General features: G+C 47.9%; 1 protein-coding gene across 1 annotated transcript in view; it reads right to left on the bottom strand.

The window, feature by feature from the left end:
- LOC119962140 (contactin-associated protein-like 5) overlaps positions 1 to 24,843 on the bottom strand; it is a 1,413,266-nt gene that overhangs the window by 160,017 nt on the left and 1,228,406 nt on the right. The window contains exon 19 of the mRNA XM_038790064.1: positions 5,506 to 5,730. Within this exon, the coding sequence (XP_038645992.1) occupies positions 5,506 to 5,730 (225 nt within the window). The remainder of the gene's footprint in view (positions 1 to 5,505; positions 5,731 to 24,843) is intronic.

Here is a 24,843-nt window from a genome sequence, read left to right as displayed (position 1 = left end):
TTTTCTTACGTTTTCATCGCATGCAGTACGATGTTGATGGAAGATTTATTTTCCAATATTAAGGCCAGAGAAATCTCAGAGGTGGCATTATTCGCTTGTAATTAACCCTAAACTACAAAACAAGCACGTAAAACACAGGGTTTAGCACAGGGCTAAATAGCTGGCTTTTAAAGCAGACCAAAGCAGGCCAGCACCGCAGGTTCAATTCCCGTACCAGCCTCCCCGAACAGGCGCCGGAATGTGACGATGAGGGTCCTTTCACAGTAACTTCATTTGAAGCCTACTTGTGACAATAAGCGATTTTCATTTCATTTCATTTAAAGGCAATTTTAACAGAGTCCATTCATTGTTGTCACTTCCCCCCATCTCTCGATAATTTTATTTTCTTTTTAACTTGAATTACTTCCCCCTCCCCCTGTCTACATCAAACCGATGGGCAGGGATTTTCCAGTCCCGCCTGAGCCAGGAATTGTTACGGACTGGACGGAAAATGTGACAGACCAGTCAAAGGTTCGACGGCTTGTGGGACGGAACACTGTACCATTTCTAAAAACTTCATGCGGGATTTTCCCTGAAGCTTTCCTCTCTGAAAGTTCAAATGTGGGTCAGAAACCCACACTCTATGGAAATAGTTACTCAAGGTGATTTTTCTCAGACACGACCAATTAATGTTGGAGGGTGGGCTTGCTGCCCAATGAAGGTCAATGGGTAGGCTCTCAAACGCTTTCCTGCTTGAAAGAAGCAGTACGCTGGGCTGCCAGGTAGGTAAGGGAAAGGGAGCTTCAACATGGAGGCTTCCTCACTCCAAATTACTTCAAACAAAGAAAATGGCTTTCGCAGCTGGGCCACCATAGCAGTCACCATAGTGGAAGAGGGCAAGAGGAGGGTAAATGCTGGGAGTGGGAGAATGGTGAGGTGTGGGGGAGGGGCAGTAGGTGATGTGTTATGTACTCTGGATAACACAGGCTGCAACTGGATGCAGCTTTAACCAAAAGATACTCCAGACCTTGAAGTTAGTTCAATCTGATTTATTGAACCAGCAGCACAGTTAGCACAGTTCTCTATGAGTTCGACTCTCTGCTAACCTAAGTGTGGTTACTCTGTCTGACTGAACCAGACTAGCTCTTAGCCATGTGCTGGAGGTGTGATACTGTACATACACCCTAACTCACTCTGTAGATGTTCATCAGTGGAAAGAGGCAGAGTGTGAGTGTCTCGTACCTTTTATAGTGAGATACAACCCCTGAGTGTCCTGCCTGCTCATTGGTCATGTCCTGTTCTCTCTGCTCATTAGCTGCCTGTCTGTTTATCATTATCTGCATGTCTGCATATCATGACAGTAGGAAGCTCCATTGTGGGGTGGGGCATGGCTGTTGCCGCACTCAGGCAGGTTCTGGGCCTTCCTGGAGCACTAGTCTCCCAGTCTACCACCCACGGTGAGGCCATTTTTATACAGTTAAACTGGACCCCACCACCTGCAGGGACCTGGAGGCCAACTGAAAAATCCCAGTAAGCCTTTGTTCACAGGCCTTTGAAGGCCTCCAATTGCATCAATTGATGACTCATCACTTGTGGGCTGATGCATGCTCCCTTTCCCCATTTATGCCTTCAGAAAAAAATGATCAGGAACATATGGAGCTGGAGATGCGATACACATGACGACCGGGCTATTATCAGTGTTCACTCACTTCCAATCTTGGTCCAGTGAGGCCTACAATTAAGCCAATGCTATATCTTTCAAAATAAAATGTTATTCCTTGCTTTAAAGTAGGTTGTGACTGACTAAGATTGACAGAAAAGGCATAGTGTGCTATCGAACCAAATGTCCCGTAGCGTGCGTGTTTAGCCACGTGTTTACCAATGCTCCCAACGCTATGTAACACAATTCTGTTTATACGGGGCGTCAGCTGGGAACGCATGGTCGAGGGCACACTTAGTCCCGTTTCCTGTACTGAGGAGCTCTCCTTGCCGGAACTCCGCAGTGCAGGGGGAGATCGGGACATCATTTAAAAATGGCGTCCTGATCTCTGGAGCCACCAATGAAACCCCCAAATACTCCCCAAAGGCCAACTCCCAAAACAGAAAATGCTACCCTGGCAGTGCACCTGTCAGTTGATAGTGCCACCTGCGAACCTTGGCAAACCCAGGCTGGCACCCAGGTGACACTGTCAGGGTGCCAGACTGGCACCAGCAGTGTCAGGGTGCCACCCTGCCCAGAGGGCATGCACCTGGGGGCAGACCTCCGATTCCCTGAGAGACCACTATGAGTGCCCTTCCGTCGGGTCGCTGGTTGTGGAGACCAGCACTGAACGGCGTTCGCTCGAAGTCTCAAGGCGACGGGATAGATCCCAACGCCTTGGTTATCTCAGGAAACCGCATATTAAAGTGAGAATAGCTGTCAATGGAAGGGTTTCACATTGCGACATCTCACGAGATCGCGTTAGATCTCGTGAGGCGTGCCAAGCCGGATGGATCTCAGGAGCGGGTTCGCCCGGTATTTACTGACCATGTTGTGCCGCAGCGAGCTGCTTTTCAGGCGCATCGTGGCCAGGCAATCGTGCCAACATTGTTTTAAATAACACATTTTATTCCTTGAGTATCCAACTCTGCACAAAGTAATCAACTGCATAAAGCACTCTGAGGGCCCTCTGCAGTGCTGAGAAACATCCCACTATCCAACGGCACTTTGCTGATTCTTTTGGCCTTGGGGAGATTCTCTCGCTGAGGCTGCACTTAGAGGGATTCCTGCTGACGAACTTCAGCCCATCAGCAGGAAAGTCTCCTCGCAGAAAGGGGCACCATTTTGTCCAGCAACCCCTACCTCCCCCCACCCCTCCCCGACCTTTGTGACCTCTCACAACTCTCCAACATTGGGGAGGGTCCCAGGAACTCCCTCACGCCCTCCTCGACTTGGCAAGGCCCCTCGTGACCGAACCCCTGGTGGTGCCAAACTGGCACCTGGACACCATGGGACTGACACCTTGACGGTGCCCCTGGCACCATGGCACTGCCTGGGTTGGGTGACAGGGTGGCAGTGCCAACGTGCGCGGGTACCATTGGGAGTGCCAGGGAGCCACCCTGTCTTGTATCTCACCACCTGGGGGTCTCCAATGGCTTGAGAGACCCCCTGGTTCCATTACGCCTGGCCCACGTTTGCATGGACCAGTAATAAATGGTGCCCTGGCGAGGTTTTCCAGGTGTGGCCGGTGAGCTGTTAGGCTCATTTAAATATTCAGATCTAATCCAGATCACGCTGAGCGGAGCAGGTCGGGTGACTCGCAATCGGCCTGGTGTTGGCACGGTGCCCGGTCTGGGGCACGTGCGTCATTCACCCCTTGCGCCGAGATCCATGCCCGGCGCAACGGAATCACTGAATCGCACCCATTGTCTCCCGCATTCTTTCCACCAAAATGAATCATTTCACTTTTGAATGAGGATGTCTGTAATTGAGTAATTGAGAAAACGTTTATTTGTTTAAAAGGGCAAAGCTTTTTTGTTTAGTTGGTTCATGGAGAGAAAAAAATTTCATGATTATCATTGCCAATGGCTGCTGAAATATGATTTGCAAGGTTGTGGCGGATTGGGTGGTAGGTGCTTCAGGTTACAAGCATCTTAAGATTTCTATCTGAAAACTCAAAAGGATAGGTGTCCCTGATTCTTCTGCTCGCTTACCTTATCTTATCCTTGGCACGTGGAGCATGATAAGTAAGAATGAATGATTCTCACCATCTATACTGCTTCAGAGAGCTGAATGCTAAATATAAAAATGTCACAGTAAAAAAAGCATTAATTGCCACCTCAGTTATACAGCAGAGAAAGGGCATGTGAGAGAGGAAAACAGACTTACGAGTGAATTCTAATTGCTGCTAATGAGAAAAGTAGGCACTATTTAAAACAATCAGGTTATATCCTGCCTATTGACAGTTGATTATCATTTAGTGGTTCTGTGGTGATGATATGATGCTTGTTAATCCTTCAGTGCAGATACTGGCTAAACAGCAGGGTGGAAAATAGATGGAAACTATTCCAATTAGATTTGCAGTTCCCTATATTGCATCATGGGAGTGATTACATGGCAGTTTGTGGTCAGTTGACAATTGCCAATGACTCTTGTTTTGGGCTGTTGTTTGATTGAGGATCACAGATTACCCAAAAGGATGTTGAAGGTGTTAAAACTGTTTACAATGTTAATTCATAGAATAGAATCATAGAATTTACAGTGCAAAAGGAGGCCATTCGGTTCATCGAGTTTGCACCGGCCCTTGGAAAGAGCACCCTACTCAAGCCCATACCTCCACCCCATCCCCGTAACCCAGTAACTCCACTTAACCTTCTTGGACACTAAGGGCAATTTAGCGTGGGCAATCCACCAAACCCACACATCTTTGGACTGTGGAAGGAAACCGGAGCACCCGGAGGTAACCGAACGTGCAAACTCCACACAGACAGTGACCCAAGCCGGGAATTGAACCTGGGACCCTGGATCTATGAGCAACTGTGCTAACCATTATGCTACCGTGCTGAGAAGCGACAGTCCAAGAACAACATACAATCAGAACTGATGCAGCCAGGCATACGTCTCAGTCCTGGATCAGATGGACAGTCTGATCTTTGTTGACTGCAGCAGTGATACCTTCATCCGCCATCTCTGAAACTGCCTGGGGTGTTCAGCCGAAGCTAGCATGGATCCACCTCGAAGGTGTGTTGGCCAACGTGGTAAGCTAAATCTAGCAAGCAACCTGTGGAGCATCCCCAATCTGCCAGCCCTCCTGTCTCTACTGTCTGTTTTTACACCTTATATTAGGGGTTGACGGAGAGCCTTTCGTTCATTTAATTACCTTTGTTCGGAAGTGGATTGTCACGACAGTCCCCCTTCGCAATTTGGCTCTGTTCTCCTGAAATCATCTTTGCTTGTGTCTTGAAACGATACCCTCTCACCCTCATCAAGACATCGTGCTTAGACACACAGACAATAACTCCTGTTCACAATGTCGTACAAAAGTCGCCATAGTCCAAGACGACCATAGGCTGCTCTCCCCTTTTGTGAGAGAGCTGACTGGTGTTGAGTTACCCTGAGGGTCTCCACACTCCAAGCGAGAGGTAAGGTTGACAAGGATGGACAACCTTGTGGATAACCTCGGCCTGTACAGGAATTGAACCCGTGGTGTTGGCATCACTCCGTATCACAAACAAGCCGTCCAGCCAACTGAGCTAACTGACCCCCATCAAACTCATACCCGAGACTTTCTGTGGCACAATGCAGACTGAAGCCTTACAAGAATTAACTTCATAAAAACTTGAATATTGCTGAAAAGAGAGACATGTTGCCAAGAATGGCAACCAAATTTGTAACCAACCCTTTGCAGTATAAACTGTTGTGATCATTTGAAATTTGACATTCTTGCATTTGTCCTGATCATGGGAACATGTCCCTCTTTTCAGAAATATTCAAGTTCTGTACCCCCTAAGTAACTATAAAAACTCACGCATTTTGTTTCAACTTACCATTTTGGAGCAGTATCACGGCTAAGTACTCCTCATGGTAGCTGTCAACGTACAGGAGGATGCTGGGGGCACGTGTTGTCTGGAAGCTGAAAGCAGTGTTCTCCGTCGAAATCGTCCTGTCCATGTAGATAGCAGATAAATGCGCACTTAGATTCTTTGCAATCCCATAAAACTCCTGGAAGTTGTATATCAGGGATGTCCCGATCTCAAAAAACGCAGAAACTTCTGTAATGAAAGAGGTAGTGCAGTGTAAATATGAATGTGCAGCAATTTAATTCTCTACTCTCGCCTGAAAATAATGCAACAACTTTATTCCGAGTGAGGTAAATATCCCAGTCGGAAACTGATGGCATGTCATTAAATTTGAAGTGTGAAAATAACATAACTGGTGAGCATCATAGCTATCAATGAAACAAGGGCTCTTGTTTGGCCTTGTTCTACACTGTAATCAATTATTTGTCGATGTACCATTGTCAATGTTCTCTGTTGATTATTCCTTTGCCTCCTGTGTACGTACTGTGCACGTTCCCTTGGCCACAGAAAAATACTTTTCACTTTACTTCGGTACATGTGACAATTAATATCAATCAATCAATAGACTGCCTTTTGGTATCGCTTGAGGGTAGCATATTTATGCCACTAGACTTGTAATCCAAAGAGCTAAATTTTTAACCCAGAGTATTTGGCTTAGATTTCAGTAGTAGCAGTAGTAAAATTGACCCCATAAAGTTGATAGATTGCTGTAAAAAATCCAGGTGGTTCACTGATGTGATTTTAACAGGGAAATCTGTTGCCCTGACCCTGTCTGGCCTCCACGTGACTCCAATTCTGCACCAGTTTGGGTGACTCTTACCAACTCTCCAAAGTGCCCGAGCAAACTACAAAGCTGCTGAAGAAGAAGGTGTCATGATTTCTAAGGGCAACTAGGGATGGGCAAAAAACTCCCATCTTGCCAGCAATGCCCACACCCTAAGAACTGATTTTAAAAAAACGACAGAGATACTTTTATCTGTTCTTGTTTTCAAAATTATGTTTCCTCCATATATAGCCTGCCACATGTTTGTCCGTTAGTTAAAGAGCAAAAGGTGATTGCTTCTTTAACCGTACAGGTTTATTTTTTTTCTGGTGTAGTGCAGGAAAGACTCTGGCGGTGGATGCATTCCTTGCGTCAGCCTTGGCTCGCTATTGACCATTGGCAATCACCCACATTACTGTGGATCTGCAGTCAAATGTGGGCCAGACTGGGATGACAAATTTCCTTCCTTGAAAGAAATTATTTGCAGCAATCAATTAAAATTAAAATTCCAGATTTTTTAAAATTGAAGATAAAATCCATCAGTTGTCATGTTAGGGATTTTAAAACCTGTCCCCAGAACATTGGCCTGGAGCACTCGACCAATGACATTAACACTATGCCACCATCTCCCCCCAACAGCTATTAGGCTGTTCCTTCAATCTTAGATGCATAGGAACAACAGTAGATCATTCTATCCCTTGAGCCCGTCCTGCCACTCAATTAGATGATGGCTGACACACATCAACTCCATTTATCTGCCTTTGATCAATGCCCCTTCATTCCCTGGCCGAATAAATGTCTGCTGATTTCAGCCTTGTGTCTCTTAATTGACCTTGGGGGGGAGAGAGTTCCTGATTTCTGCCACACTCTGTGTGCAAAGGCGCTTCCTGATCTCATCACAGCATAGCTGGGCTGAAGATTGAGCTGCCTTGTTTGTGATTTTCTCCCACCAGAGGAAATAGATTGGCTATGTCTGCTCTATTGAATCCATTTATCACTTTAAAAAGCATCATCAGAATTCGAAGATGAGAGAGAACTGTGCAACTTTCGTGAGACTGATTCAGTCCCTGGGACCTGCACTGCCTCTCTGGGACATTGTGATGAATTACGGCATGAGTTACCTTGAGGCACAACTTGCTACTTCAAACAACTGGAAGTTTCGAAATAGAAATTGACGATTTTCAATTTCTGTATTTTGATGATTTTGGATTTGATCATAGATATTAGAAAAAGATGCTGTCTTCAAAGGAAAACGTAAATTGTCACAGTTGTTGGCTGATATTATTTGATCTTGGTCTTCAAAAACAATCAGTTTGCTACAAGATGTTACTGCAGTTCCCACACTTAAAACATCCATGTTTAAAACAGGCATTCACATTTATTGGAAGAAAAAGGATGACCATTACCCATCAGTCCTGTCTTTTGAGGAAGAGAGTTTCAGAGACGCATGATCCTCTGAGAGGAAAGATTAACGTATAACCGATTTGTGGTCTCCCTCTGAATTCTTCTCTCCCAACACCGCTCCCCCCCCCCCAAACAACCTGCCCGCCACTGAACCCACCAGTGGTGTCATGGGAGAATTTTGCCCCTCGTGTACAGAGCCAGGAATTATCACTATTTGCAGTCTGACCTCTGAGTCAGAAGGTTGGAGGTACAAGTCCCCATCCAGCTCTTGAGCACAAAAAAAATCAAGGTTGATACTACAGTGCAATAGTGAGGAAGTGAGACAATTCGGAAGTGATGACTAAAATTATCCACTTGAATTTCGAAGAGTCCGAGGTAATTTGATCAAAACCTTTAACATCCTGCGAGGTATTGACAGAGTGGATGCGGAGAGGATGCTTCCTCTGGTTCGAGAAACTAGAACAAGGGGGTCACTGTTTAAAAATAAGGCATTGTTCATTCAAGAAGGAGATGAGGAGAAATCTTTTCTCTCAGAGGGCCATGAGTCCTGGAAACTCTCCTCCTCAAAAGGCAGTGGAAGCAGAACCTTTGAATATTTTTAAGGTTGAGATAGCTAGCTTCTTGATTAATAATGGGGTGAAAGGTTATCAGGGGTGGGTCAGAATGTGGGGTTGAAGTTACAATCAGATCAACTATGATTGTACTGAATGGCGGAGCAGGCTTGAATAGAGAAGCAGGCTCGAGGGCTGAGTGGCCTACTGCTGCTCCTAGTTTATAAGCTCATGAACTGAGGCCTGGACTATTCCCTTCATGTACATAAAAGATAGCGTGGTACTATTTCAAAGGAGACCTATCCCATTAGTCCTGGTCTAATTATCAGCTGATCTAATTATTATCACTTTGCTATATGTGGGAGCTTGCTGTGTACGAACTGGCTGCCGCATTTCCAATATCGCAACAGTGACAGTTGCACCAACTCAACCTTCTAAAAACCACAGCAGCAAATGGTTGGCCAAAAAGACCTGCACAAGTCAACAAACGGTCCAGGGCAAAATTCTTGCACCTGGGACTAAGTCCCCTGGTGGGGGTGGGAACAGGGAGTGTTTTCCGCTGCAAAGGCCAGCAGGAAACCATGCCATACCTTTGAGCCCCGGCCAAATTAATTATGCGGCAGGGCGGGAAAAATACTGTGCGACCCCCGCCATCGTACCTGCGTGAAAAAGTGCCCAACATCACTGGCCCACCATCGAGACTGGAAGATGGATATTCTGAAAAATAATGTATTTCCAGGAACACACTTGAGTCTGGAACATGGATCTCCTCAATGAGACTGAATTGGGAAGGTCCATCTGTAGTTGCTCCCCCACCCCCCACTAAATTAGATTCACGTCTGTCTCCAGCAGGTGGGCACCAGTGGAATGTCTGTGGGGGATTTGTGCCAGCGTATAACCAATTTTTGGACTCCCTTTGAATTCTTCCCCCATCCTCCAAAACCTGCCCGCCACTGAACCCACTGGTGGCACCATGAGACTACTGCCCCTCGTGTAGACAGCACTCATTATCACTATTACAATCCGGGACCAGAACCCAATACTAGATGGAAACCCCAATATTTAATTTTAATTTTGTGAGACTGTGAGGAAAGGATACCTCGCTCCAAGAGTGATTACACGCAAAATAGGGATATGGTGTATTAAAACAAACTTTATTACTAGCACAGGATTGAAATATCTTTAACACCATACAAGAAAATAGCTTACAATTAACTCTGAAACAATCCTAATCAATACAGTGACACAATAGCCTTTAACCTCTCTCTAAATGTTGAGACAGACCAAGGAACTGATCATCGACTTCAGGAAGTGTAGCACGACACACACTCCCGTCTGCATCAATTGCTCCGAAGTGGAGATGGTCGATAGCTTTAAGTTCCTGGGGGTCACCATCACCAACAGTCTGTCCTGGTCCACTCACGTTGATGCAACAGTCAAGAAAGCCCAAGAACGTCTTTACTTCCTACGGAAGCTAAAGAAATTTGGCATGTCTGCATCGACTCTCACAAACTTCTACAGATGTGCGATAGAGAGCATCCTATCTGGCTGTATTACAGCTTGGTATGGCAACTGCTCGGCCCAAGATCGCAAGAAATTGCAGACTGTGGTGAACTCAGCCCAAAGCATCACACAAACTTGCCACCCTCACATTGATTCTGTATACACCTTCCGCTGCCTCAGACAGCACTTTCAGAGACCCCTCCCACCCAGGCATTGCCTTCTTCCAGACCCTTCCATCAGGCAGAAGGTACAGAAGTCTGAAAACTCGCATATCCAGACATAGGAACAGCTTCTTCCCCACAGCTACAAGACACCTCAACGACTCCCCCTCAGACTGATCTGTTCTCATGTATTTGCTTTGTTTGACCCCTTGTTCCACACTGTAACCAATCACTGCTTTGTCGATGTACCATTTGTCAATGTTCTCTGTTGATTATTCTTTTGTCTACTATGTACGTACAGTTTGCGTTCCCTCAGCCGCAGAAAAATAATTTTCACTGTCCTTCAGTACATGTGACAATAAATCAAATCAAATCAAATCAAATCAAACTGGTATCTTTACTTCTACTCAATCAACAGAATCATCTCAGATCTGAATCCATTTTTAAATACAATTGGTCGACCTAGGTATAGTTGCCTAAGAGATGTTCTCTGAGACTGTTCTAAGAGATAGACCGGAATCCTGTCAGAACCATGCCTAAACTCTGGTTGGATTTCTTCAGAAGCTGCTTCTCGGCTTATTTCATATTACCTTCCAGCTGCACAATTCTGAACTGCTTGGAAATAAACCACTAATCTGTCAAAAGACATTAACTGAACTTCAAAGAGAGCAGATGCTTGACTTCTGCTCTCATCCCAATCTAAAATCAAAGTGCCTGCTTTTCTGCAAAATGCCTTGTACTCTAGCTCCTCCCATTACTTACTTTATCTTACCAAGCTGAAATAGTATGGTCTCTAAATTAAATACGGCACAGGAAACCCGCTTAATCCAAACAAAACTCCATTAGCCCAAGCTTTTATGATGCTTTAATTGCACCTCTGGCTTCCAAAACCTTTCAAACCTGGATTCTTTGAAAACACTACTACAGCAATCTCACCCAGACACACTAACCCAGGCTTTTCACCATTACAAACCAAATAGATATAATATAATACATCTAAAATTCCTTCCTTTATCACATCACCAAGTCTTGTGCTGCAGTGAGACATTAACTGTGTATCAGTGACGCATCAGAGTGCCAGGGAAATTCCATCAGCCACATTCCTCTGGATTCAATGGGAAGACTGTTGAACAAATGTTAGCATGTTTCTTGAAGCTACATTCCCAAGCATTCAAGTACAACTCCTAAAAAATCAACTTTAATGGATTGGTCACTGTGTCGACATGGCCAAAAGCCAATTCTCCCACCAGGTCATGTTTTCTCAACTCTTAAGTGACCCACTTCCCATGGGAAGATGAATAAAATGCTTCAAATGCACCCTGAAACTTTCCTAGAAGTGTGACAACATTGACATTAATGAATGTCACAAGCTTTCCACCGATCATTCAATGAGTCATGGGGCTGGATTCTCCGACCACCCGCCGGGACTCCGGCACCAGAGATACGGCAGGGGCGGGAATCACGCTGCGCGTTCTGGCGCCCCCCCCCCCTGACAATACTCTGGCCCGCAATGGGCCGAAGTTCCGCTGCTGTAATGCCGGTCCTGCCGGCGGGAATCAAAACACCGTCCTTACCGGTGGGACTGGCGGCGCGGGCGGGCTCTGGGGTCCTTGGGGGGAGGGGGGGGCGCGGGGCGCTCTGGCTCCGGGGGGCCCACCTATCGGCGGACGGGCCTGTGCCGTGGGGGCACTCTTTTCCTTCCGCGTTGGCCATAGCATTCACGATGGCGGACGCGGAAGTGACCCCCTCCCCTGCTCATGCGTGGGGATGACGTCAGCAGCCGCTGACGCTCCGGCGCATGCGCGGACTTCCACCAGCTGGCGAAGTCCCTTCAGCCCTGGCTGGCATGGCGCCAAAGGCCTTTCCAGCCGGCCGGGGGGGCGCCACCCACTCCGGCGCGGGCCTAGCCCCTGATGGTTAGGGCTTGGCCCCTAAAGATGTGGACAAATCCGCACCTTTGGGGTGGCCCAACGCCGGGGTGGTTCACGCCACTCCATCCCTCCGGGACCCTCTGCCCCGCCAGGTAGGGGAGAATCCCGGCCATGGTGTCTTAATGATGAGACAGAGTGACAGTAGAGAAGGAATGATACGGAAGAAATTCCTGCACTCAGGGTCCCATTAACGCATGGGTGGCCCAACTGCCCAAATAGGTGTGGGTCAAGAATTGAACTTTTCGCGTAATGATCTATAGCAGAAATCTGCAACTCTGGGTTGACGTTTGCCTCAAATTGAGGGGAGGAAAGGGGACGGGGAAGACTGCCAACGATGCCTGCTCTCGAAAAATACTTCAGTGGTTTAATGTGGAGTGCCCTGAGCTTGTGAGAGGTAGTACAGGTAGTATATAAATGCAAGCCTTTCTATTCTTTTTTATTTGCAATACGAGCAAGTTCCAAAGTTGCCAGTTATAGGGTCTTAAGTGCTCCATGTATTTTGTCAGAACCAGCTGTGATTAATTGCTCTTTGAGGTTTACTGAACGGTAAAATAAAATCATCACTCCCAGATTGTAGTATTTGCTGCATAATTCGCTCAATTCTACACAGCAAATATGCCGTCACTTTAATTATGTTGTCTGCTGATAAGCATTTGACGGCGGCTTTTGAGTCAAAGCTGAGAGCTCTGGCAGCTGTGTCAGTATCGGGTTTGAGGCATTAAATGTTGCTCAGGCCAAGGTTGTAATTGTGCGTATTTGAATTTAATTTGTGCCTAATTGCCTGCCCTCAGATAATAGTCTTCCAAAGTTTTGATTTTTGACCAATCTTTTTCATTGTCCTGGGATGACAGGTGTGACTGTCTACTAGATCCATACAAAAAGGGATAATGTTGTATATTGATGTTATAATGAGGCTACAGATCAGAGGGCTACACTTTCACTTACACAACAGCCTGCATTTACATAGCCTCTTCAATGCAATAAACTATCTCAAAGGAACTTCACAGAGGAGCCTTGTCAAATCAGGTTTGACATGAACTTTAAAAGGGAATATCAGCGCGGGAACCTCAAACATTGTCTACGAGGATACGTTTTACGCAGCATCTCAAGGAGAAAGTAGAGGTGGAGCGGTGTAGTGAACGCTTAGGCAGCTGGAGGTACAGACTCTCGTGGTGGAGAGCTGAAAATCAGGGAAGAGCAAGAGGCCAGAATTGGAGGAACGCTAATATCTCAGAGGGCTGAAGGGCTGGTGTGGTGAATGTAATATAGATGTATATATGTTAATTCACACAGTCTTTGTAAGCGCAGTAGCGCTATCCTACCACTAGGGGGAGTAGCGCTGGGAGCACTCAGGAACTTGTACTGGGCTCCACCCTTGGCTCCGCCCACGACTCCTCCCCCTAGTGCAGCTGTATAAATACCCGTGTCCAGAGTCAGCCTGAGTTCACTACGAGTTCATTGACAGGTAACAGGCTGGCTCTGAAGTAAGTCGATTAAAGCCTAGATTCACATCGGAAACACGTGTCTGGTGAATTGATGGTTCCATCAGCTGGAAGAGTATACAGAGCTGGGGGGACAGTGAGATCAGAGAGGCCACAGGCTGTGTCAAAAGAGATCTCCGAAAAAGGAACTCAATTCACTAGTTTGAGGGGATATTGATCTAGTTGTGCTGATCAAGAACCTCTGAACCAGGCAGTGCTCTGTTACTGACTACATGGCCTGGATATTATGGTGCCCAAATTCGGCGAAGCCGGTTCCCGCGCCCACCCAAGATCAAAGTGCCGATGCAATTTTACGCTGGGTGACCAATTAATGGTGCTCGGTGACAGGCTGAGCGCTGGCGGGGAGGGCGGGTGCAGAGAAACGGGAGGGTGCAGGCTGGTGGTTCCAATGGGTTCCCTCAGGGGGACAGCCACAAGTGATTGTTCCACACACAGACCACAGCCCCAGACACGTTTGTGAATTTTATTTTAGCCGTGACCTTTCATCCCGCATGAGATCGAGGCTGTAGCTTAGCGGTAAAGGCCGCCCGGCCAATTGGCCTACCCGCCAACCCTAACGGCAGACGGGCAACCTAAAATCCAGAACAATTTCTCATTCGCTAATTTAAATTGGCTTCTCGATTTACGGCAGACACGCATCTGATTGGCACCCGTGCCCGCTGACCAAAATATCACGGGTGAGCACAATGACATTTTGACGTTTTTATTCATGACTTTATGTGCTTTAGGTCAGCCACATGTCTAACCCTTATACATAAAATTCTGGCACGTGTTGTGCTCATCAAGAACCTTTGCAACATGTACTGCTCTGTCAGAGACTGTTAGCTGCTCCTTCACCTCATTCATTGTGTCTGTAATGATATGTAGACAGGCATGTAACTAAGGGGTTAATCACAACACCCAGCTGTGACATAACCACTAGAGGGCATTACATGACCCACTGTAAAACTGGAGCTCCCAGAAGCTCTCGCTCTCACTCCCAGCAGGAGTTACAGGAAGAACATCAGCGTAGCAGAGAGATCTCAGTCCAGCCATCATGTGTAGCTTAGATACAGTTTATACAGTTAGTAATTCTAACTTTGTTGCTAGAGTTAGATCAGCAGAGTGTCAAACTCATTTATTAGTTTTGTCATTACTTAATAAATTCTTTCAGTTTTCTTCGAAGACTTGAGTGTTCTTCAACATCGTCCCCAGTTATTAACGACATATATTATTTAAACCAAGTAATATAATAGTGTCCTTCTTCCAAACTGACCCATTTTGGGAGAGCATATGCCAGAGGCCTCTTCTCCTGTGCCTTTGCCATGATCCAAGTTGGAGTTTCCACTGGGGACAGCATTGGCTGAGATGAAGTTTCACTGAAGATTCCCTGGGCGGGATTCTCCGATCCACCAGCCACGTTTTCCGGCACGGGGTGCCCTCGCCAGCGGGATTCTCCATTCCCACAGTGTTTCCCATTGTGGCCACCCCATGCCATCAGGAAACCCACGGGCGTGGGTACGCTGCCAGCGGACCAGAGGATCCTGCCGACGGAGAATTCCGCTGCGTCTATGGCCGAACATAACATCCTGCATCATTGATCATAGAATTTACAGTGCAGAAGGAGGCCAGTTGGCCCATCGAGCCTGCCCCAGCTCTTGGAAAGAGCACCCTACCCAAGCCCACACCTTCACCCTATCCCCATAACCCAGTAACCCCATCCAACACTAAGGGCAATTTTGGACCCTAAGGGCAATTTATCATGGCCAATCCACCTAACCTGCACATCTTTGGACTGTGTGAGGAAACCGGAGCACCCGGAGGCAACCCACGCAGACACGGGGAGGATGTGCAGACTCTGCACAGACAGTGACCCAAGCCGGAATCGAACCTGGGACCTTGGAGCTGTAAAGCGATTGTGCTATCCACAATGCTACCGTGCTGCATGAATTATCATTGATAGACCCATAAAGGAGGATAGAGTGGCGAGGAAGAAACTCTTCTCACTCATGAAGCGACTGAGAATGACAGGGCACTGATTAAGCGATTGGCAAAAGTAGCAAAAGTAACGTGAGAAAAAGTGTACTCGCAAAGCAAGTGGCTAGGATTTGGAATACACTGCGTCAGGGTGCTGTGGAGGCCGGTTCAATCCAACGGTCAAAGACTATTATTTGAAAAGGAAGCATGCGCACGGTTACGGTGAGAAAACGGTGGGGATGGCAAGAGGTAAACTGCTAGTTCGGAGAGCCGGTGCCAACACGATGGGCGTCTGCATTGTAACGAATCTATGCTTCCATGGCATATGGCACCACAATCAGTTTGAGACTGGAATCACACATCCTCCATAAAAACAAAGAGGAGTGGGGTTCCCAAGAAATTTACCATTCTATAATTTTGTAAATGAATTCACCTGCAGGGATGATTTAGCACAGTGGGCTAAATAGCTGGCTTGCAATGTAGAACAAGGTCAGCGGCGCAGGTTCAATTCCCGTACCAGCCTCCCAGAACAGGCACCGGAATGTGATGACTAAGGGCTTCTCACAGTAACTTCATTGAAGCCTACTTGTGACAATAAACTATTATTATTATTATGAGCAAAGAGTACCATTAATTAGCTGATTTTTTTTTTAGTCTTACTTGTTATTGCCTAGAATTGACTGCTGATCAGGTGAATACTGGATATTTATGTGACCATGGGTGCCTGCTCGAAAGATTATCTGTTCATGTGAAAAAACGCCCCTGAGGGGGCTGAGTCCGTGGAAACCCACCATTCAGATATATTTTACAGACAGGGCTTCCTCAGATGAATGGACCGTTCAACCAATGTAAGAGGTGACCGATACTCGAATGCAAAGTGGTAATGGGCGGAACTAACTTGTGCTTAAAATTTCCATGCTCTATTTTATTTGACTGTGCCCATATTAAGTTCGTAGCTCGACGGAAAACTTCTGGAAAATCCTAAATCATCCACAATGGCACTTTTCTCATGCACATGCACTTCACAAAACATTAAATTGTTCATTTTTAAAGAATCTAAGTCATGTGAATTTGAATAGAATTATGTCTGAATCCTGTGTTACGGTCAGGGGAGAGAGGCAAAACTGAACTCTTTTTTCTTACTGTCAGTCAGTAAGCGGAGTTGTTTTAATTTTCGAAATATATTGTGATGTGCTTCTGTTTGTGAGCTAACGTTTTCTAAGTTACTCAGCAAACTCTCTTTCGTGTTAAATCAGAAGTTTAGTTTATTGACACGTTCAAACCTGGAGAATGGTCACAACTTCACGCGCACACACACACACATACACACACAAAAGCACACAATAAGAATGTAAGGAAAGAGGAAATGTGGCTATCAGTCCACATGATTGCCAGAGCCCAGGAAGTCAGAGAACTTCATAAGGAGCCACAGCTCAGCTCGACAAAGCAGGATTTTGCAGAATCCCTTTAAAGCTGACGGTGATGTAGTGAGATTAGTTTGGCATACACGGGGAGGGATTCTCTGAGCCCACGCCGGTTCGCCGAATCGCCGAGCCGGGAGTGATTCACGCGACGACGCCCCAACGCTGGTCCGCCAATTCTCCAGTGATGGCATGGGCCAAGTGGCCGCCAAAAAAGCCCGGTCCCGCCGGCGCCATTCACATCTGGTCTTACCCGGCAGGACCTCGGGGGTGGCCTGGTGGGGGTGGATCCGACTCCGGGGGGGTCGGGGGGGGGGGGGGGGCCTCCACCGTGGTCTGGCCCGCTAGCGTAGCCTACCGATCCGCGGGCCGGCCTCTCCTGGTGGGGGCCTCTTTTACTCTGCGTCAGCCCCTGTAGCCCTGCGCCAATTTGCATCGGGGCCGGCGTAGAGAAGGAAGCTACCGCGCATGCGGTCATACCGGTCATAGCGCACATGCGTAGACCCGCGGCGCTCATTTGACAACGGTATTGGCAGCTGGAGCAGCGTGGGTCGTTCCAGTGCCGTGCTGGCCTCCTGTAGGGCAGAGGATCGCTACAATTAGCGGTCCGATGACGCCGCGTCAACACTCTGCCATCAGAAGGGAGAATCCCGCCCATAGTCTGTGTTTGTCAGGCAGGGGCAGGAATCCTCCAGTGAAGCAGGGTACAAGAAGGCTTAGACTTGATGCAGATTGTTGGTCAGTCTAGAGTCCTGCTTTAACGTCAGCAGACTGGAGTTTAAACAACAGACCGAGTTGCGAGTCTAGAAATGTAATGTTAAAAACTTGCCAACGGTTGGAAGCTTAGGCCATGTACTGTTGCCTATTCATGAAATTAGAGTTTCTATTGCTCTGGTCAAACTCCATTGATCACCATAGAAGGTGGCTTTTAGTGTTTCTACAGGTACAACAAGTTTTGATAGCTCTCCATTTGTTACAGGACCAGGCTGGAAAAATGGATCATTTGCTTGTCCCTGGTTTTGTTGAATGTAATGTGTCCTCACAATGAGAGATGTGAGATTCCACAAGGATGAAGGTTAAGCTTTTGTCCTGTAACTGCTGTTGGAAATGCCCAGAAACTGTAGCCAACTTGTGACTCATGTGACCTTTGGCAGCCATCTTTTGGTTCAGCATATTCCACATTGCAAATCAGCAAAAAGATAAGGACTGATTTAGCAGTGAATGATCTCTTTCATGCCTTAGGGATATGAGGTGTGGCATACTGCAATCATGCTCTGGAGAGCTCCGTCCTATATTTGTAACAGGAAGAAGTTTTGCAACAGCAGGTTAAAGTCCAACAGGTTTGTTTCAACTCACTAGTTTTCGGAGTACCGCTCCTTCCTCAGGTGCAGTGCTCTGAAAGCTAGTGATTTGAAACAAACCTAGTGATTTGACTTTAACCTGATGTTGTAAGACTTCTTACTGTGCTCACCCCAGTCCAACGCCGGCATCTCCACACTATACTTGTAAGATCTCAGTTTATGCTGATCCAATGTCCACATAATGAATCCCCTCCTCCCAATACCTCAAAAGATTGGCAACAAGAAAAGACAGGAGTACAAATAAATGGAGAGAAAGCTGCCACATTTGCACAACGTGCTGGTGACTTGGGATAAGGATACCACTGAGCTGAGATATCTCCACGAGAGAGAGCACTTATTACATCAACACCAACATCAGAACAGGAACTAACAATCGTGTCGTGCTTTACACATTCACAGGACATTATAAAACACTTCACAGTTAATGTAGTGCCTTTGAAGAGTAGAAGTTATTGTAAGGTTGTAAGGTTGACAAGTTCAGGATCCAAGGTCCCACAAGCACGGGATGGCACAGTGGCACAGAGGTCAGAAATGCTGCCTCACAGTGCCAGAGAACTAGGTTTAATACCAACCTGGGGTAATTGCCTATTCTCCCCATTTCTGCGTGGGTTTCCTCCGGGTGCTCCAATTTCCTCCCACAGCCCAAAGATGTGCAGGTTATTTGGGTTGGATGTGCAAAATTGTCCCTTGGTGGGATTAAGGGGATAGGGTAGGGCCTAGGTGGAGTACTTTTTCAGAGGGTCAGTGCAGACTTGATGGGCCGAATGACCTCCTTCAGCATTGTAGGGTTTCTATGATTATATGAAACAGCAATGAGATAACTAATCTATCTTTTGCGCTATTTGTTGAGGGGGAAATGCATGACCATGACACCAGAAGAACCATCCTCTTCTTCAGCTTTCTTTCATCTTCTAACTCCAGCTGAGAGAACATTCAGGACCTCTGTTACTGCCTGACCTGAAAAACAGAACCTCTGACAGTGCAGCATTTCTTCAATACTGCACTGGAGTGCCAAGTCTCAAGGCTCTGGACAGGGAAGGAGGGAAAAAAGTAAACTTGTCACAGGGAGACCTGCAGCTTTGCCTTTCTAATTTTTTTTTTGACAGAAAACGTTTAATATTAATATCTGAATAATCTTTATTAGTGTCACAAGTAGGCTTACATTGACACTGCAATGACGTTACTGTGAAAAGCCCCGAGACGCCACATTCTGGTGCCTGTTGGGGTACACTGGAGGAGAAATCAGAATGTCCAATTCACCTAACACGCATGTCTTTCGGAACTTGTGGAAGGAAACCGGAGCACCCGGAAGAAACTCACGCAGACACTGGGAGAACGTGCAGACTCCACACAGACAGTGACCCAAGCTGGGAATCGAACTCAGGTCCCTGGCACTGCAAAGCAACAGTGCTAACCAATGTGCTACCGTGCCTCCCTATTATCTATATTGTCCTAGAGAATAAAATGCTGTCCAAAACATCAAACCTGTCTTTCTACGCCTGTAGCATCTACAATAATCAGAAGGTTGTTACCTTTTATTCAGCATATGTGTTCCAAAGATTACAGAGAACCAGACTAACAGTAATTTTATCAAATGGGAACTTGTGAACATCTAAGTTGCTCCTGATGAGCAAAAATCTGAGCGCGATTTAGTGGGTCTGTTCGCTACAGGCACAAATCCCTTCAAGGCTGCTAAATATCGTGGGAAGCGAGGGGGGGGGGGGTAGGCTAAAAGAAAGAGGAAGGCAGCAGAAGATTGGACACACAGGGTCGGGTGGGGTTGCGTTTGCGGTTTGTGCCAATGGCCCTGGGGGCGGCTTTCAGTGCTCTCAATGCTCTCTGTGTGGTATGAATATCCAGTCTGTGGCATTTCAGTCTGAGGTGGGGTTGCGTGGGGCACATGGGGTGGTGGCAGGGGACTTAGAGGCCGGGATGAGGAAGGAGCAGTGCTCCGAAAGCTAGTATTTGAAACATGCCTGTTGGACTTTAATCTGGTGTTGTAAGACTTCTTACTGTGCTCACCCCAGTCCAACGCCGGCATCGCCATATCTTTGGAATAGCTGTCCAGGAGATTGTTGAGGTATGACAGCAATGAGACCTCTGAACTATTCAACCTGACCAAAAGGTTGCCTATTATCTCTGGCACTCCCTGAAGCAGAAAGCATTTCAATCCTCTAACCTTCCTGAGACTCATGCTCATGATATTAATTGTCCATCAAGAGTCCATCACGAGCACAGGGCTAAATTGCTGGCTTTGAAAGCAGACCACGCAGGCCAGCAGCACGATTCGATTCCCGTAACAGCCTCCCCGAACAGGTGCCGGAATGTGGCGCTAGCGGCTTTTCACAGTAACTTCATTTGAAGCCTACTCGTGATGATAAGCGATTTTCATTTTTTAAAAATCAATGTCAGCTCTCCACAGTCTCAAAGTAAAGGAATGGTATGAGTACTTCAGGGTTCGTGGCCCAAAGCTTGGTGGCATGGGATCAGGTGGCAATGGTGTTGCTTCTCTGTTGGGATCCCAACCCCGGCCAGTCAGAGTCCAGCAGACCCCGCAAGGTGCAGATACCCAGATGGAAGGCTAAATGTGAGTGTAAGTGGGCAAGGTCATTGGCCGGGGCCAGTCATGTTCTGGAGATGGGAGGGGATCAGAGCTGTGAGTGTGCGGTCATTGCCAGTGAAGCTCTGAGCACTGGTTGTTTTCAGGTCAGGAAGGCCAATGGGTTGGGGAGATAATGATAGTTAGCTGCTACAACACCAACCTGTCACCCCATTTCTATCGCTCTCTCACACTCGCTGTCTCGCTCGCTCGCTCTCTCTCGCTCTCTCATCCCTCACAGGATTCCAGTGATTTTGTGATGGAGTAAGTGAAGCTGGTCATCTTACTAACGACATGTTGGAGGAGCACACACTCCAGCAGAACGTGTGGCGGCTCTGAGGGAAAGCCCTGCTGAACAAGACCAGCGGGCTGCAGGGCAGGATCAGGGGTCAGAGGCCACATCAGCCATGTAGGGGGCACAAAAATGCAGAAGACGATTTAGGGACTACCAGGCTCATGTGTTCTTCATGGAGCTTTCTGACACTATCTGCCGTCAAAGGTTCCATCTTACGATGGATACGTATGTCCTTGTGTACTTCGTGCCACATAACAGTGGTGGACATCCACTTCCTTTCGCCATCAAGATCACGGAAGCCCTGAACCTTCATGCCATAGGGTCGGTGCAGGGTTTCACGGTGTCCTCTGTGGTATTTCACAGGCATCCGCCTATATGTACGTCCATGAGGTGACAGATGCACTGTATGCATGGGCTCTGGACTATATTTACTTTGACCTGGACCAGGTCCGGCAGGGTGAGAGGGCTACAGGGTTTGGGAACACAGCTGGTCTGCCACAGATGTAGGGGTGACAGACCACAGTAATGTCGCTCTCCAGGCACCGTGCCACATCAACCAGAGGGATTTCACTCTCTCAATGTCCAGTTGATGTGCGACCACCAAATGTGTTTTATGTACCTGTGTACCTGTTTTCCAAGAAGCATGTATGACCGCTACATCAGCAGCCATTCACTGATCCCTGGAATCTTCAAAGGACATCCCAGGCTACAGGGATAGCTCCTTTTGGACAAGGGACATTTCCCTCTGGTTGCAGCTGATGATGCCAGTGCCAAAGCCACCAACCATATCAGAGACCAGGTACAATGAGGTGAACAGTGCGATATGAGCTGTCATCGAGCGGTGCATTTGCCTGTTGAAGATGCGCTTCCGCTGCAGGTCCGCTGGGGCCTTAGAATACAGACCCAGAGGGTCTCCCGTGTTATCATGTTCTGCTTTTCCCTCCACAACCTGGCTCTGCAGCGGGGCAATAGGTTTCTTGAAGACAACCTCAAGGGGCGGCACTTGTCCTCGGATGAGGAGGACATGCCTGAGGGCACCGAGGGAGAGCCCACTGAGGAAGATGAGGATGGAGGCCAGATGGGGTGAAGATGCTCATGGGCAGGAGGACTAAAGATACCCTCATTTCCTCCCGCTTCATGGAGGAACCAGGGGCTGGTTTAGCTCACTGAGCTAAATCGCTGGCTTTTAAAACAGACCAAGCAGGCCAGCAACACGGTTCAATTCCCGTACCAGCCTCCCCGGACAGGCGCCGGAATGTGGCGACTAGGGGCTTTTCACAGTAACTTCATTGAAGCCTACTCGTGACAATAAGCGATTTTCATTTTCATTTCATTTCATCTCACTGTCCGACAGCGTGATCCCCCCAACCCAAGCCTGCGACCGGGGATGAAGGTAACGGAGATCACGGTTATCAGTGCGCTGGGGCTTGGGAGTCCTTGAGTGTCTGTTGCCCAGTCAATGCTGGAGGGTGAGAAGGACTTCCAGAGAGGAGTGTTCTGTGATGCTGCTCAGCTGCTGCTTATGTCTGACTCCTGTTTGTCTGCTGCCAGCAGGCTGACTCCCCGGCTCACGTCTGAGTGAGGTTCGACACTACATTTCTTTGTTCCTTTACTTTTGAGTAGGATTAGTGGTGAGGGTCTAGAGTTCAGTGAATTATCCCTCAGTTCTATCACTGCGAATTAACCATTCACACTGAGAGGGCCTAACTGTCTGGTAGGCATGGAGGCCCAATGTGAAGACCTGCGCCCCAATAGGGAGAAGCGCTGTGCTACTGGGAGGAATCCGAGGTGTTAAAGTGGTAAGCAACAATAATGTTTAATGTTCTGACATATCAAAATGAGACAAGTGACAATGTCCCCCAACTACTTCTGCCTCACTTCACCCGTCCACACGCTGGGCCTCTCCAATTCCATAGCCTTGCAAACACCTCCACTATTACTAGGTGTGTTCCCAGGATGCATATCAGAGGTGGAGGTGGAGGCGACCTCCTGCGTTCCATGCCTTGTTGCCTGAGTTGCTCATGGTGGACGACCCCTGGAGAGTCGCATCCTAGAGAGCTCCAGACTACTTTCAGGTAGCACAGGTGTTGTCGCGTCATCGTGTTCTGTCCGCTCTGCCTGAGCAGCGCCGGACTCAGGAAGAGCGGATTCAGGTTGGCTGGGCACTTTGCAGGTCTATGGATGGAAGGCCCTGGGCTCTGCTCCAATGGAACCTCCTCACTTCAGGCCCCTGGGTTATTCCATGGGATGGAGGGGCAGCTGAAGTGAGCTCCTGAAGCCTCACCGTCATTTGGAGGCCCACTTGTCGGAAACATGCAGTTGAAGACCTCAGCCCTGGACCTCAGGGACTGAACCATGTGTTGGAGTTCACCCACCATCTGACCTTGAGCTCAGGTTTTCCACTGTGGACGCCACCCTTGCAGTGTTGACGTGGCTGATTTTGACACTAAGGGCAATTTAGCATGACCAATCCACCTAACCTGCACATCTTTGGACTGTGGGAGGAAACCGGAGCACCCGGAGGAAACCCACGCACACACTGTACAAACGTGCAGACTCCGCACAGACAGTGAACCAAGCCGGGAATCAAACCTGGGACCCTGGAGCTGTGAATCAATTGTCCTAACCACCATGCTACCGTGCTGCCCCTCTGGGACTTCTCCATTCAGATTTGCAGTCGCACAAGTGTTAGTGACACCCCCTCCTGGTATTCTTGGCTCTGTCTTTGTATCTCAAGCAGCTGAGGGATGGATGTTTCCAGAGGCATGACACCTGGCGAGGGAACAGCAGACTGCAGGGATCCAGAAATAGAAAATAGATTATTGTCACGAGTAGGCTTCAATGAAGTTACTGTGAAAAGCCCCTAGTCGCCACATTCCGGCGCCTGTCCGGGAAGGCTGGCACGGGAATCGAACCGTGCTGCTGGCCTGCCTTGGTCTGCTTTAAAAGCCAGCGATTTAGCCCAGTGAGCTAAACCAGCCCCTGATCCAGCAGACCTCCGACTGTCCGATCCCTGGGGCGTTCCTGCCTCCACCTGATGTGCATCAGAAACTGTGTGGTGCTCACCAGATAGTGATCCAGAGGCCTGCCTGCTAAGTGTGCCCACTGTGGTGTGTGTCTCTGCATTGGTGAAAGTTGTGGGTGATATTCGTGACGCTTTTTTCTGTCCTCCTCCGACATCTCCTCCGAGGTTGTGTTGAGTGTGGATGGTGGGACATTGTTGGTGGATGGGGCAGGCTGATCGGGTGATAATCCTGCAAGTAAAGGGACATGATATTGGTACATGCCCAGGTCAATGGTCTGATATGCACAGAACTCACTTGAGATAGGTCATTTGGATGAATGAGCAGTGACTCTTCATTTTTCTCTCGCAGACCCACCTCGCTCTCAGCTCATGCTCGCTCCTGACCCTCACCTGCGAGCTCCAGGGCTCTCTCCTCAAAAAGGAGCCAGGATTCACAGCTCTGGTATCCCACCGTCTGTCTTCTCTTGCTCGCGGCGGGTATGGGAAAGATTATCCCGCAGGAACACAAATGCGGATGATGTGAGCTGGCCATCTGGCACGTCTGACGTCGATGATACCTGCCATGTGTGGGCAGTGTGCGTAAACAGGGGGGTCTGAAGAGGAGTGTCGGGCGTGTGAAGAGGTTTGAGGAAGAGTGGGTGCTGGGGTCCTGCTGGGTGTCACATGTGGGATCAAGCTTACATTCCAAAGGGTGACGGCAAGGTGAAGAGAGGATACAGGGAGCATTTACCTCAGCAGAATGGTGCTTCATCTGTCCTCTTCATCTGTGTGGTGAACGTATTGTTACTACAGTTCACCACTGTATTGTATTGTATTATGGTGATGACCATGTG

Source organism: Scyliorhinus canicula, chromosome 2, assembly GCF_902713615.1.
Source record: "Scyliorhinus canicula chromosome 2, sScyCan1.1, whole genome shotgun sequence".
NCBI classification, from domain to species: domain Eukaryota; kingdom Metazoa; phylum Chordata; class Chondrichthyes; order Carcharhiniformes; family Scyliorhinidae; genus Scyliorhinus; species Scyliorhinus canicula.
The sequence above is the reverse complement of the archived record's forward strand: the minus strand, read 5'-3'. Positions and strand labels throughout refer to the sequence as shown.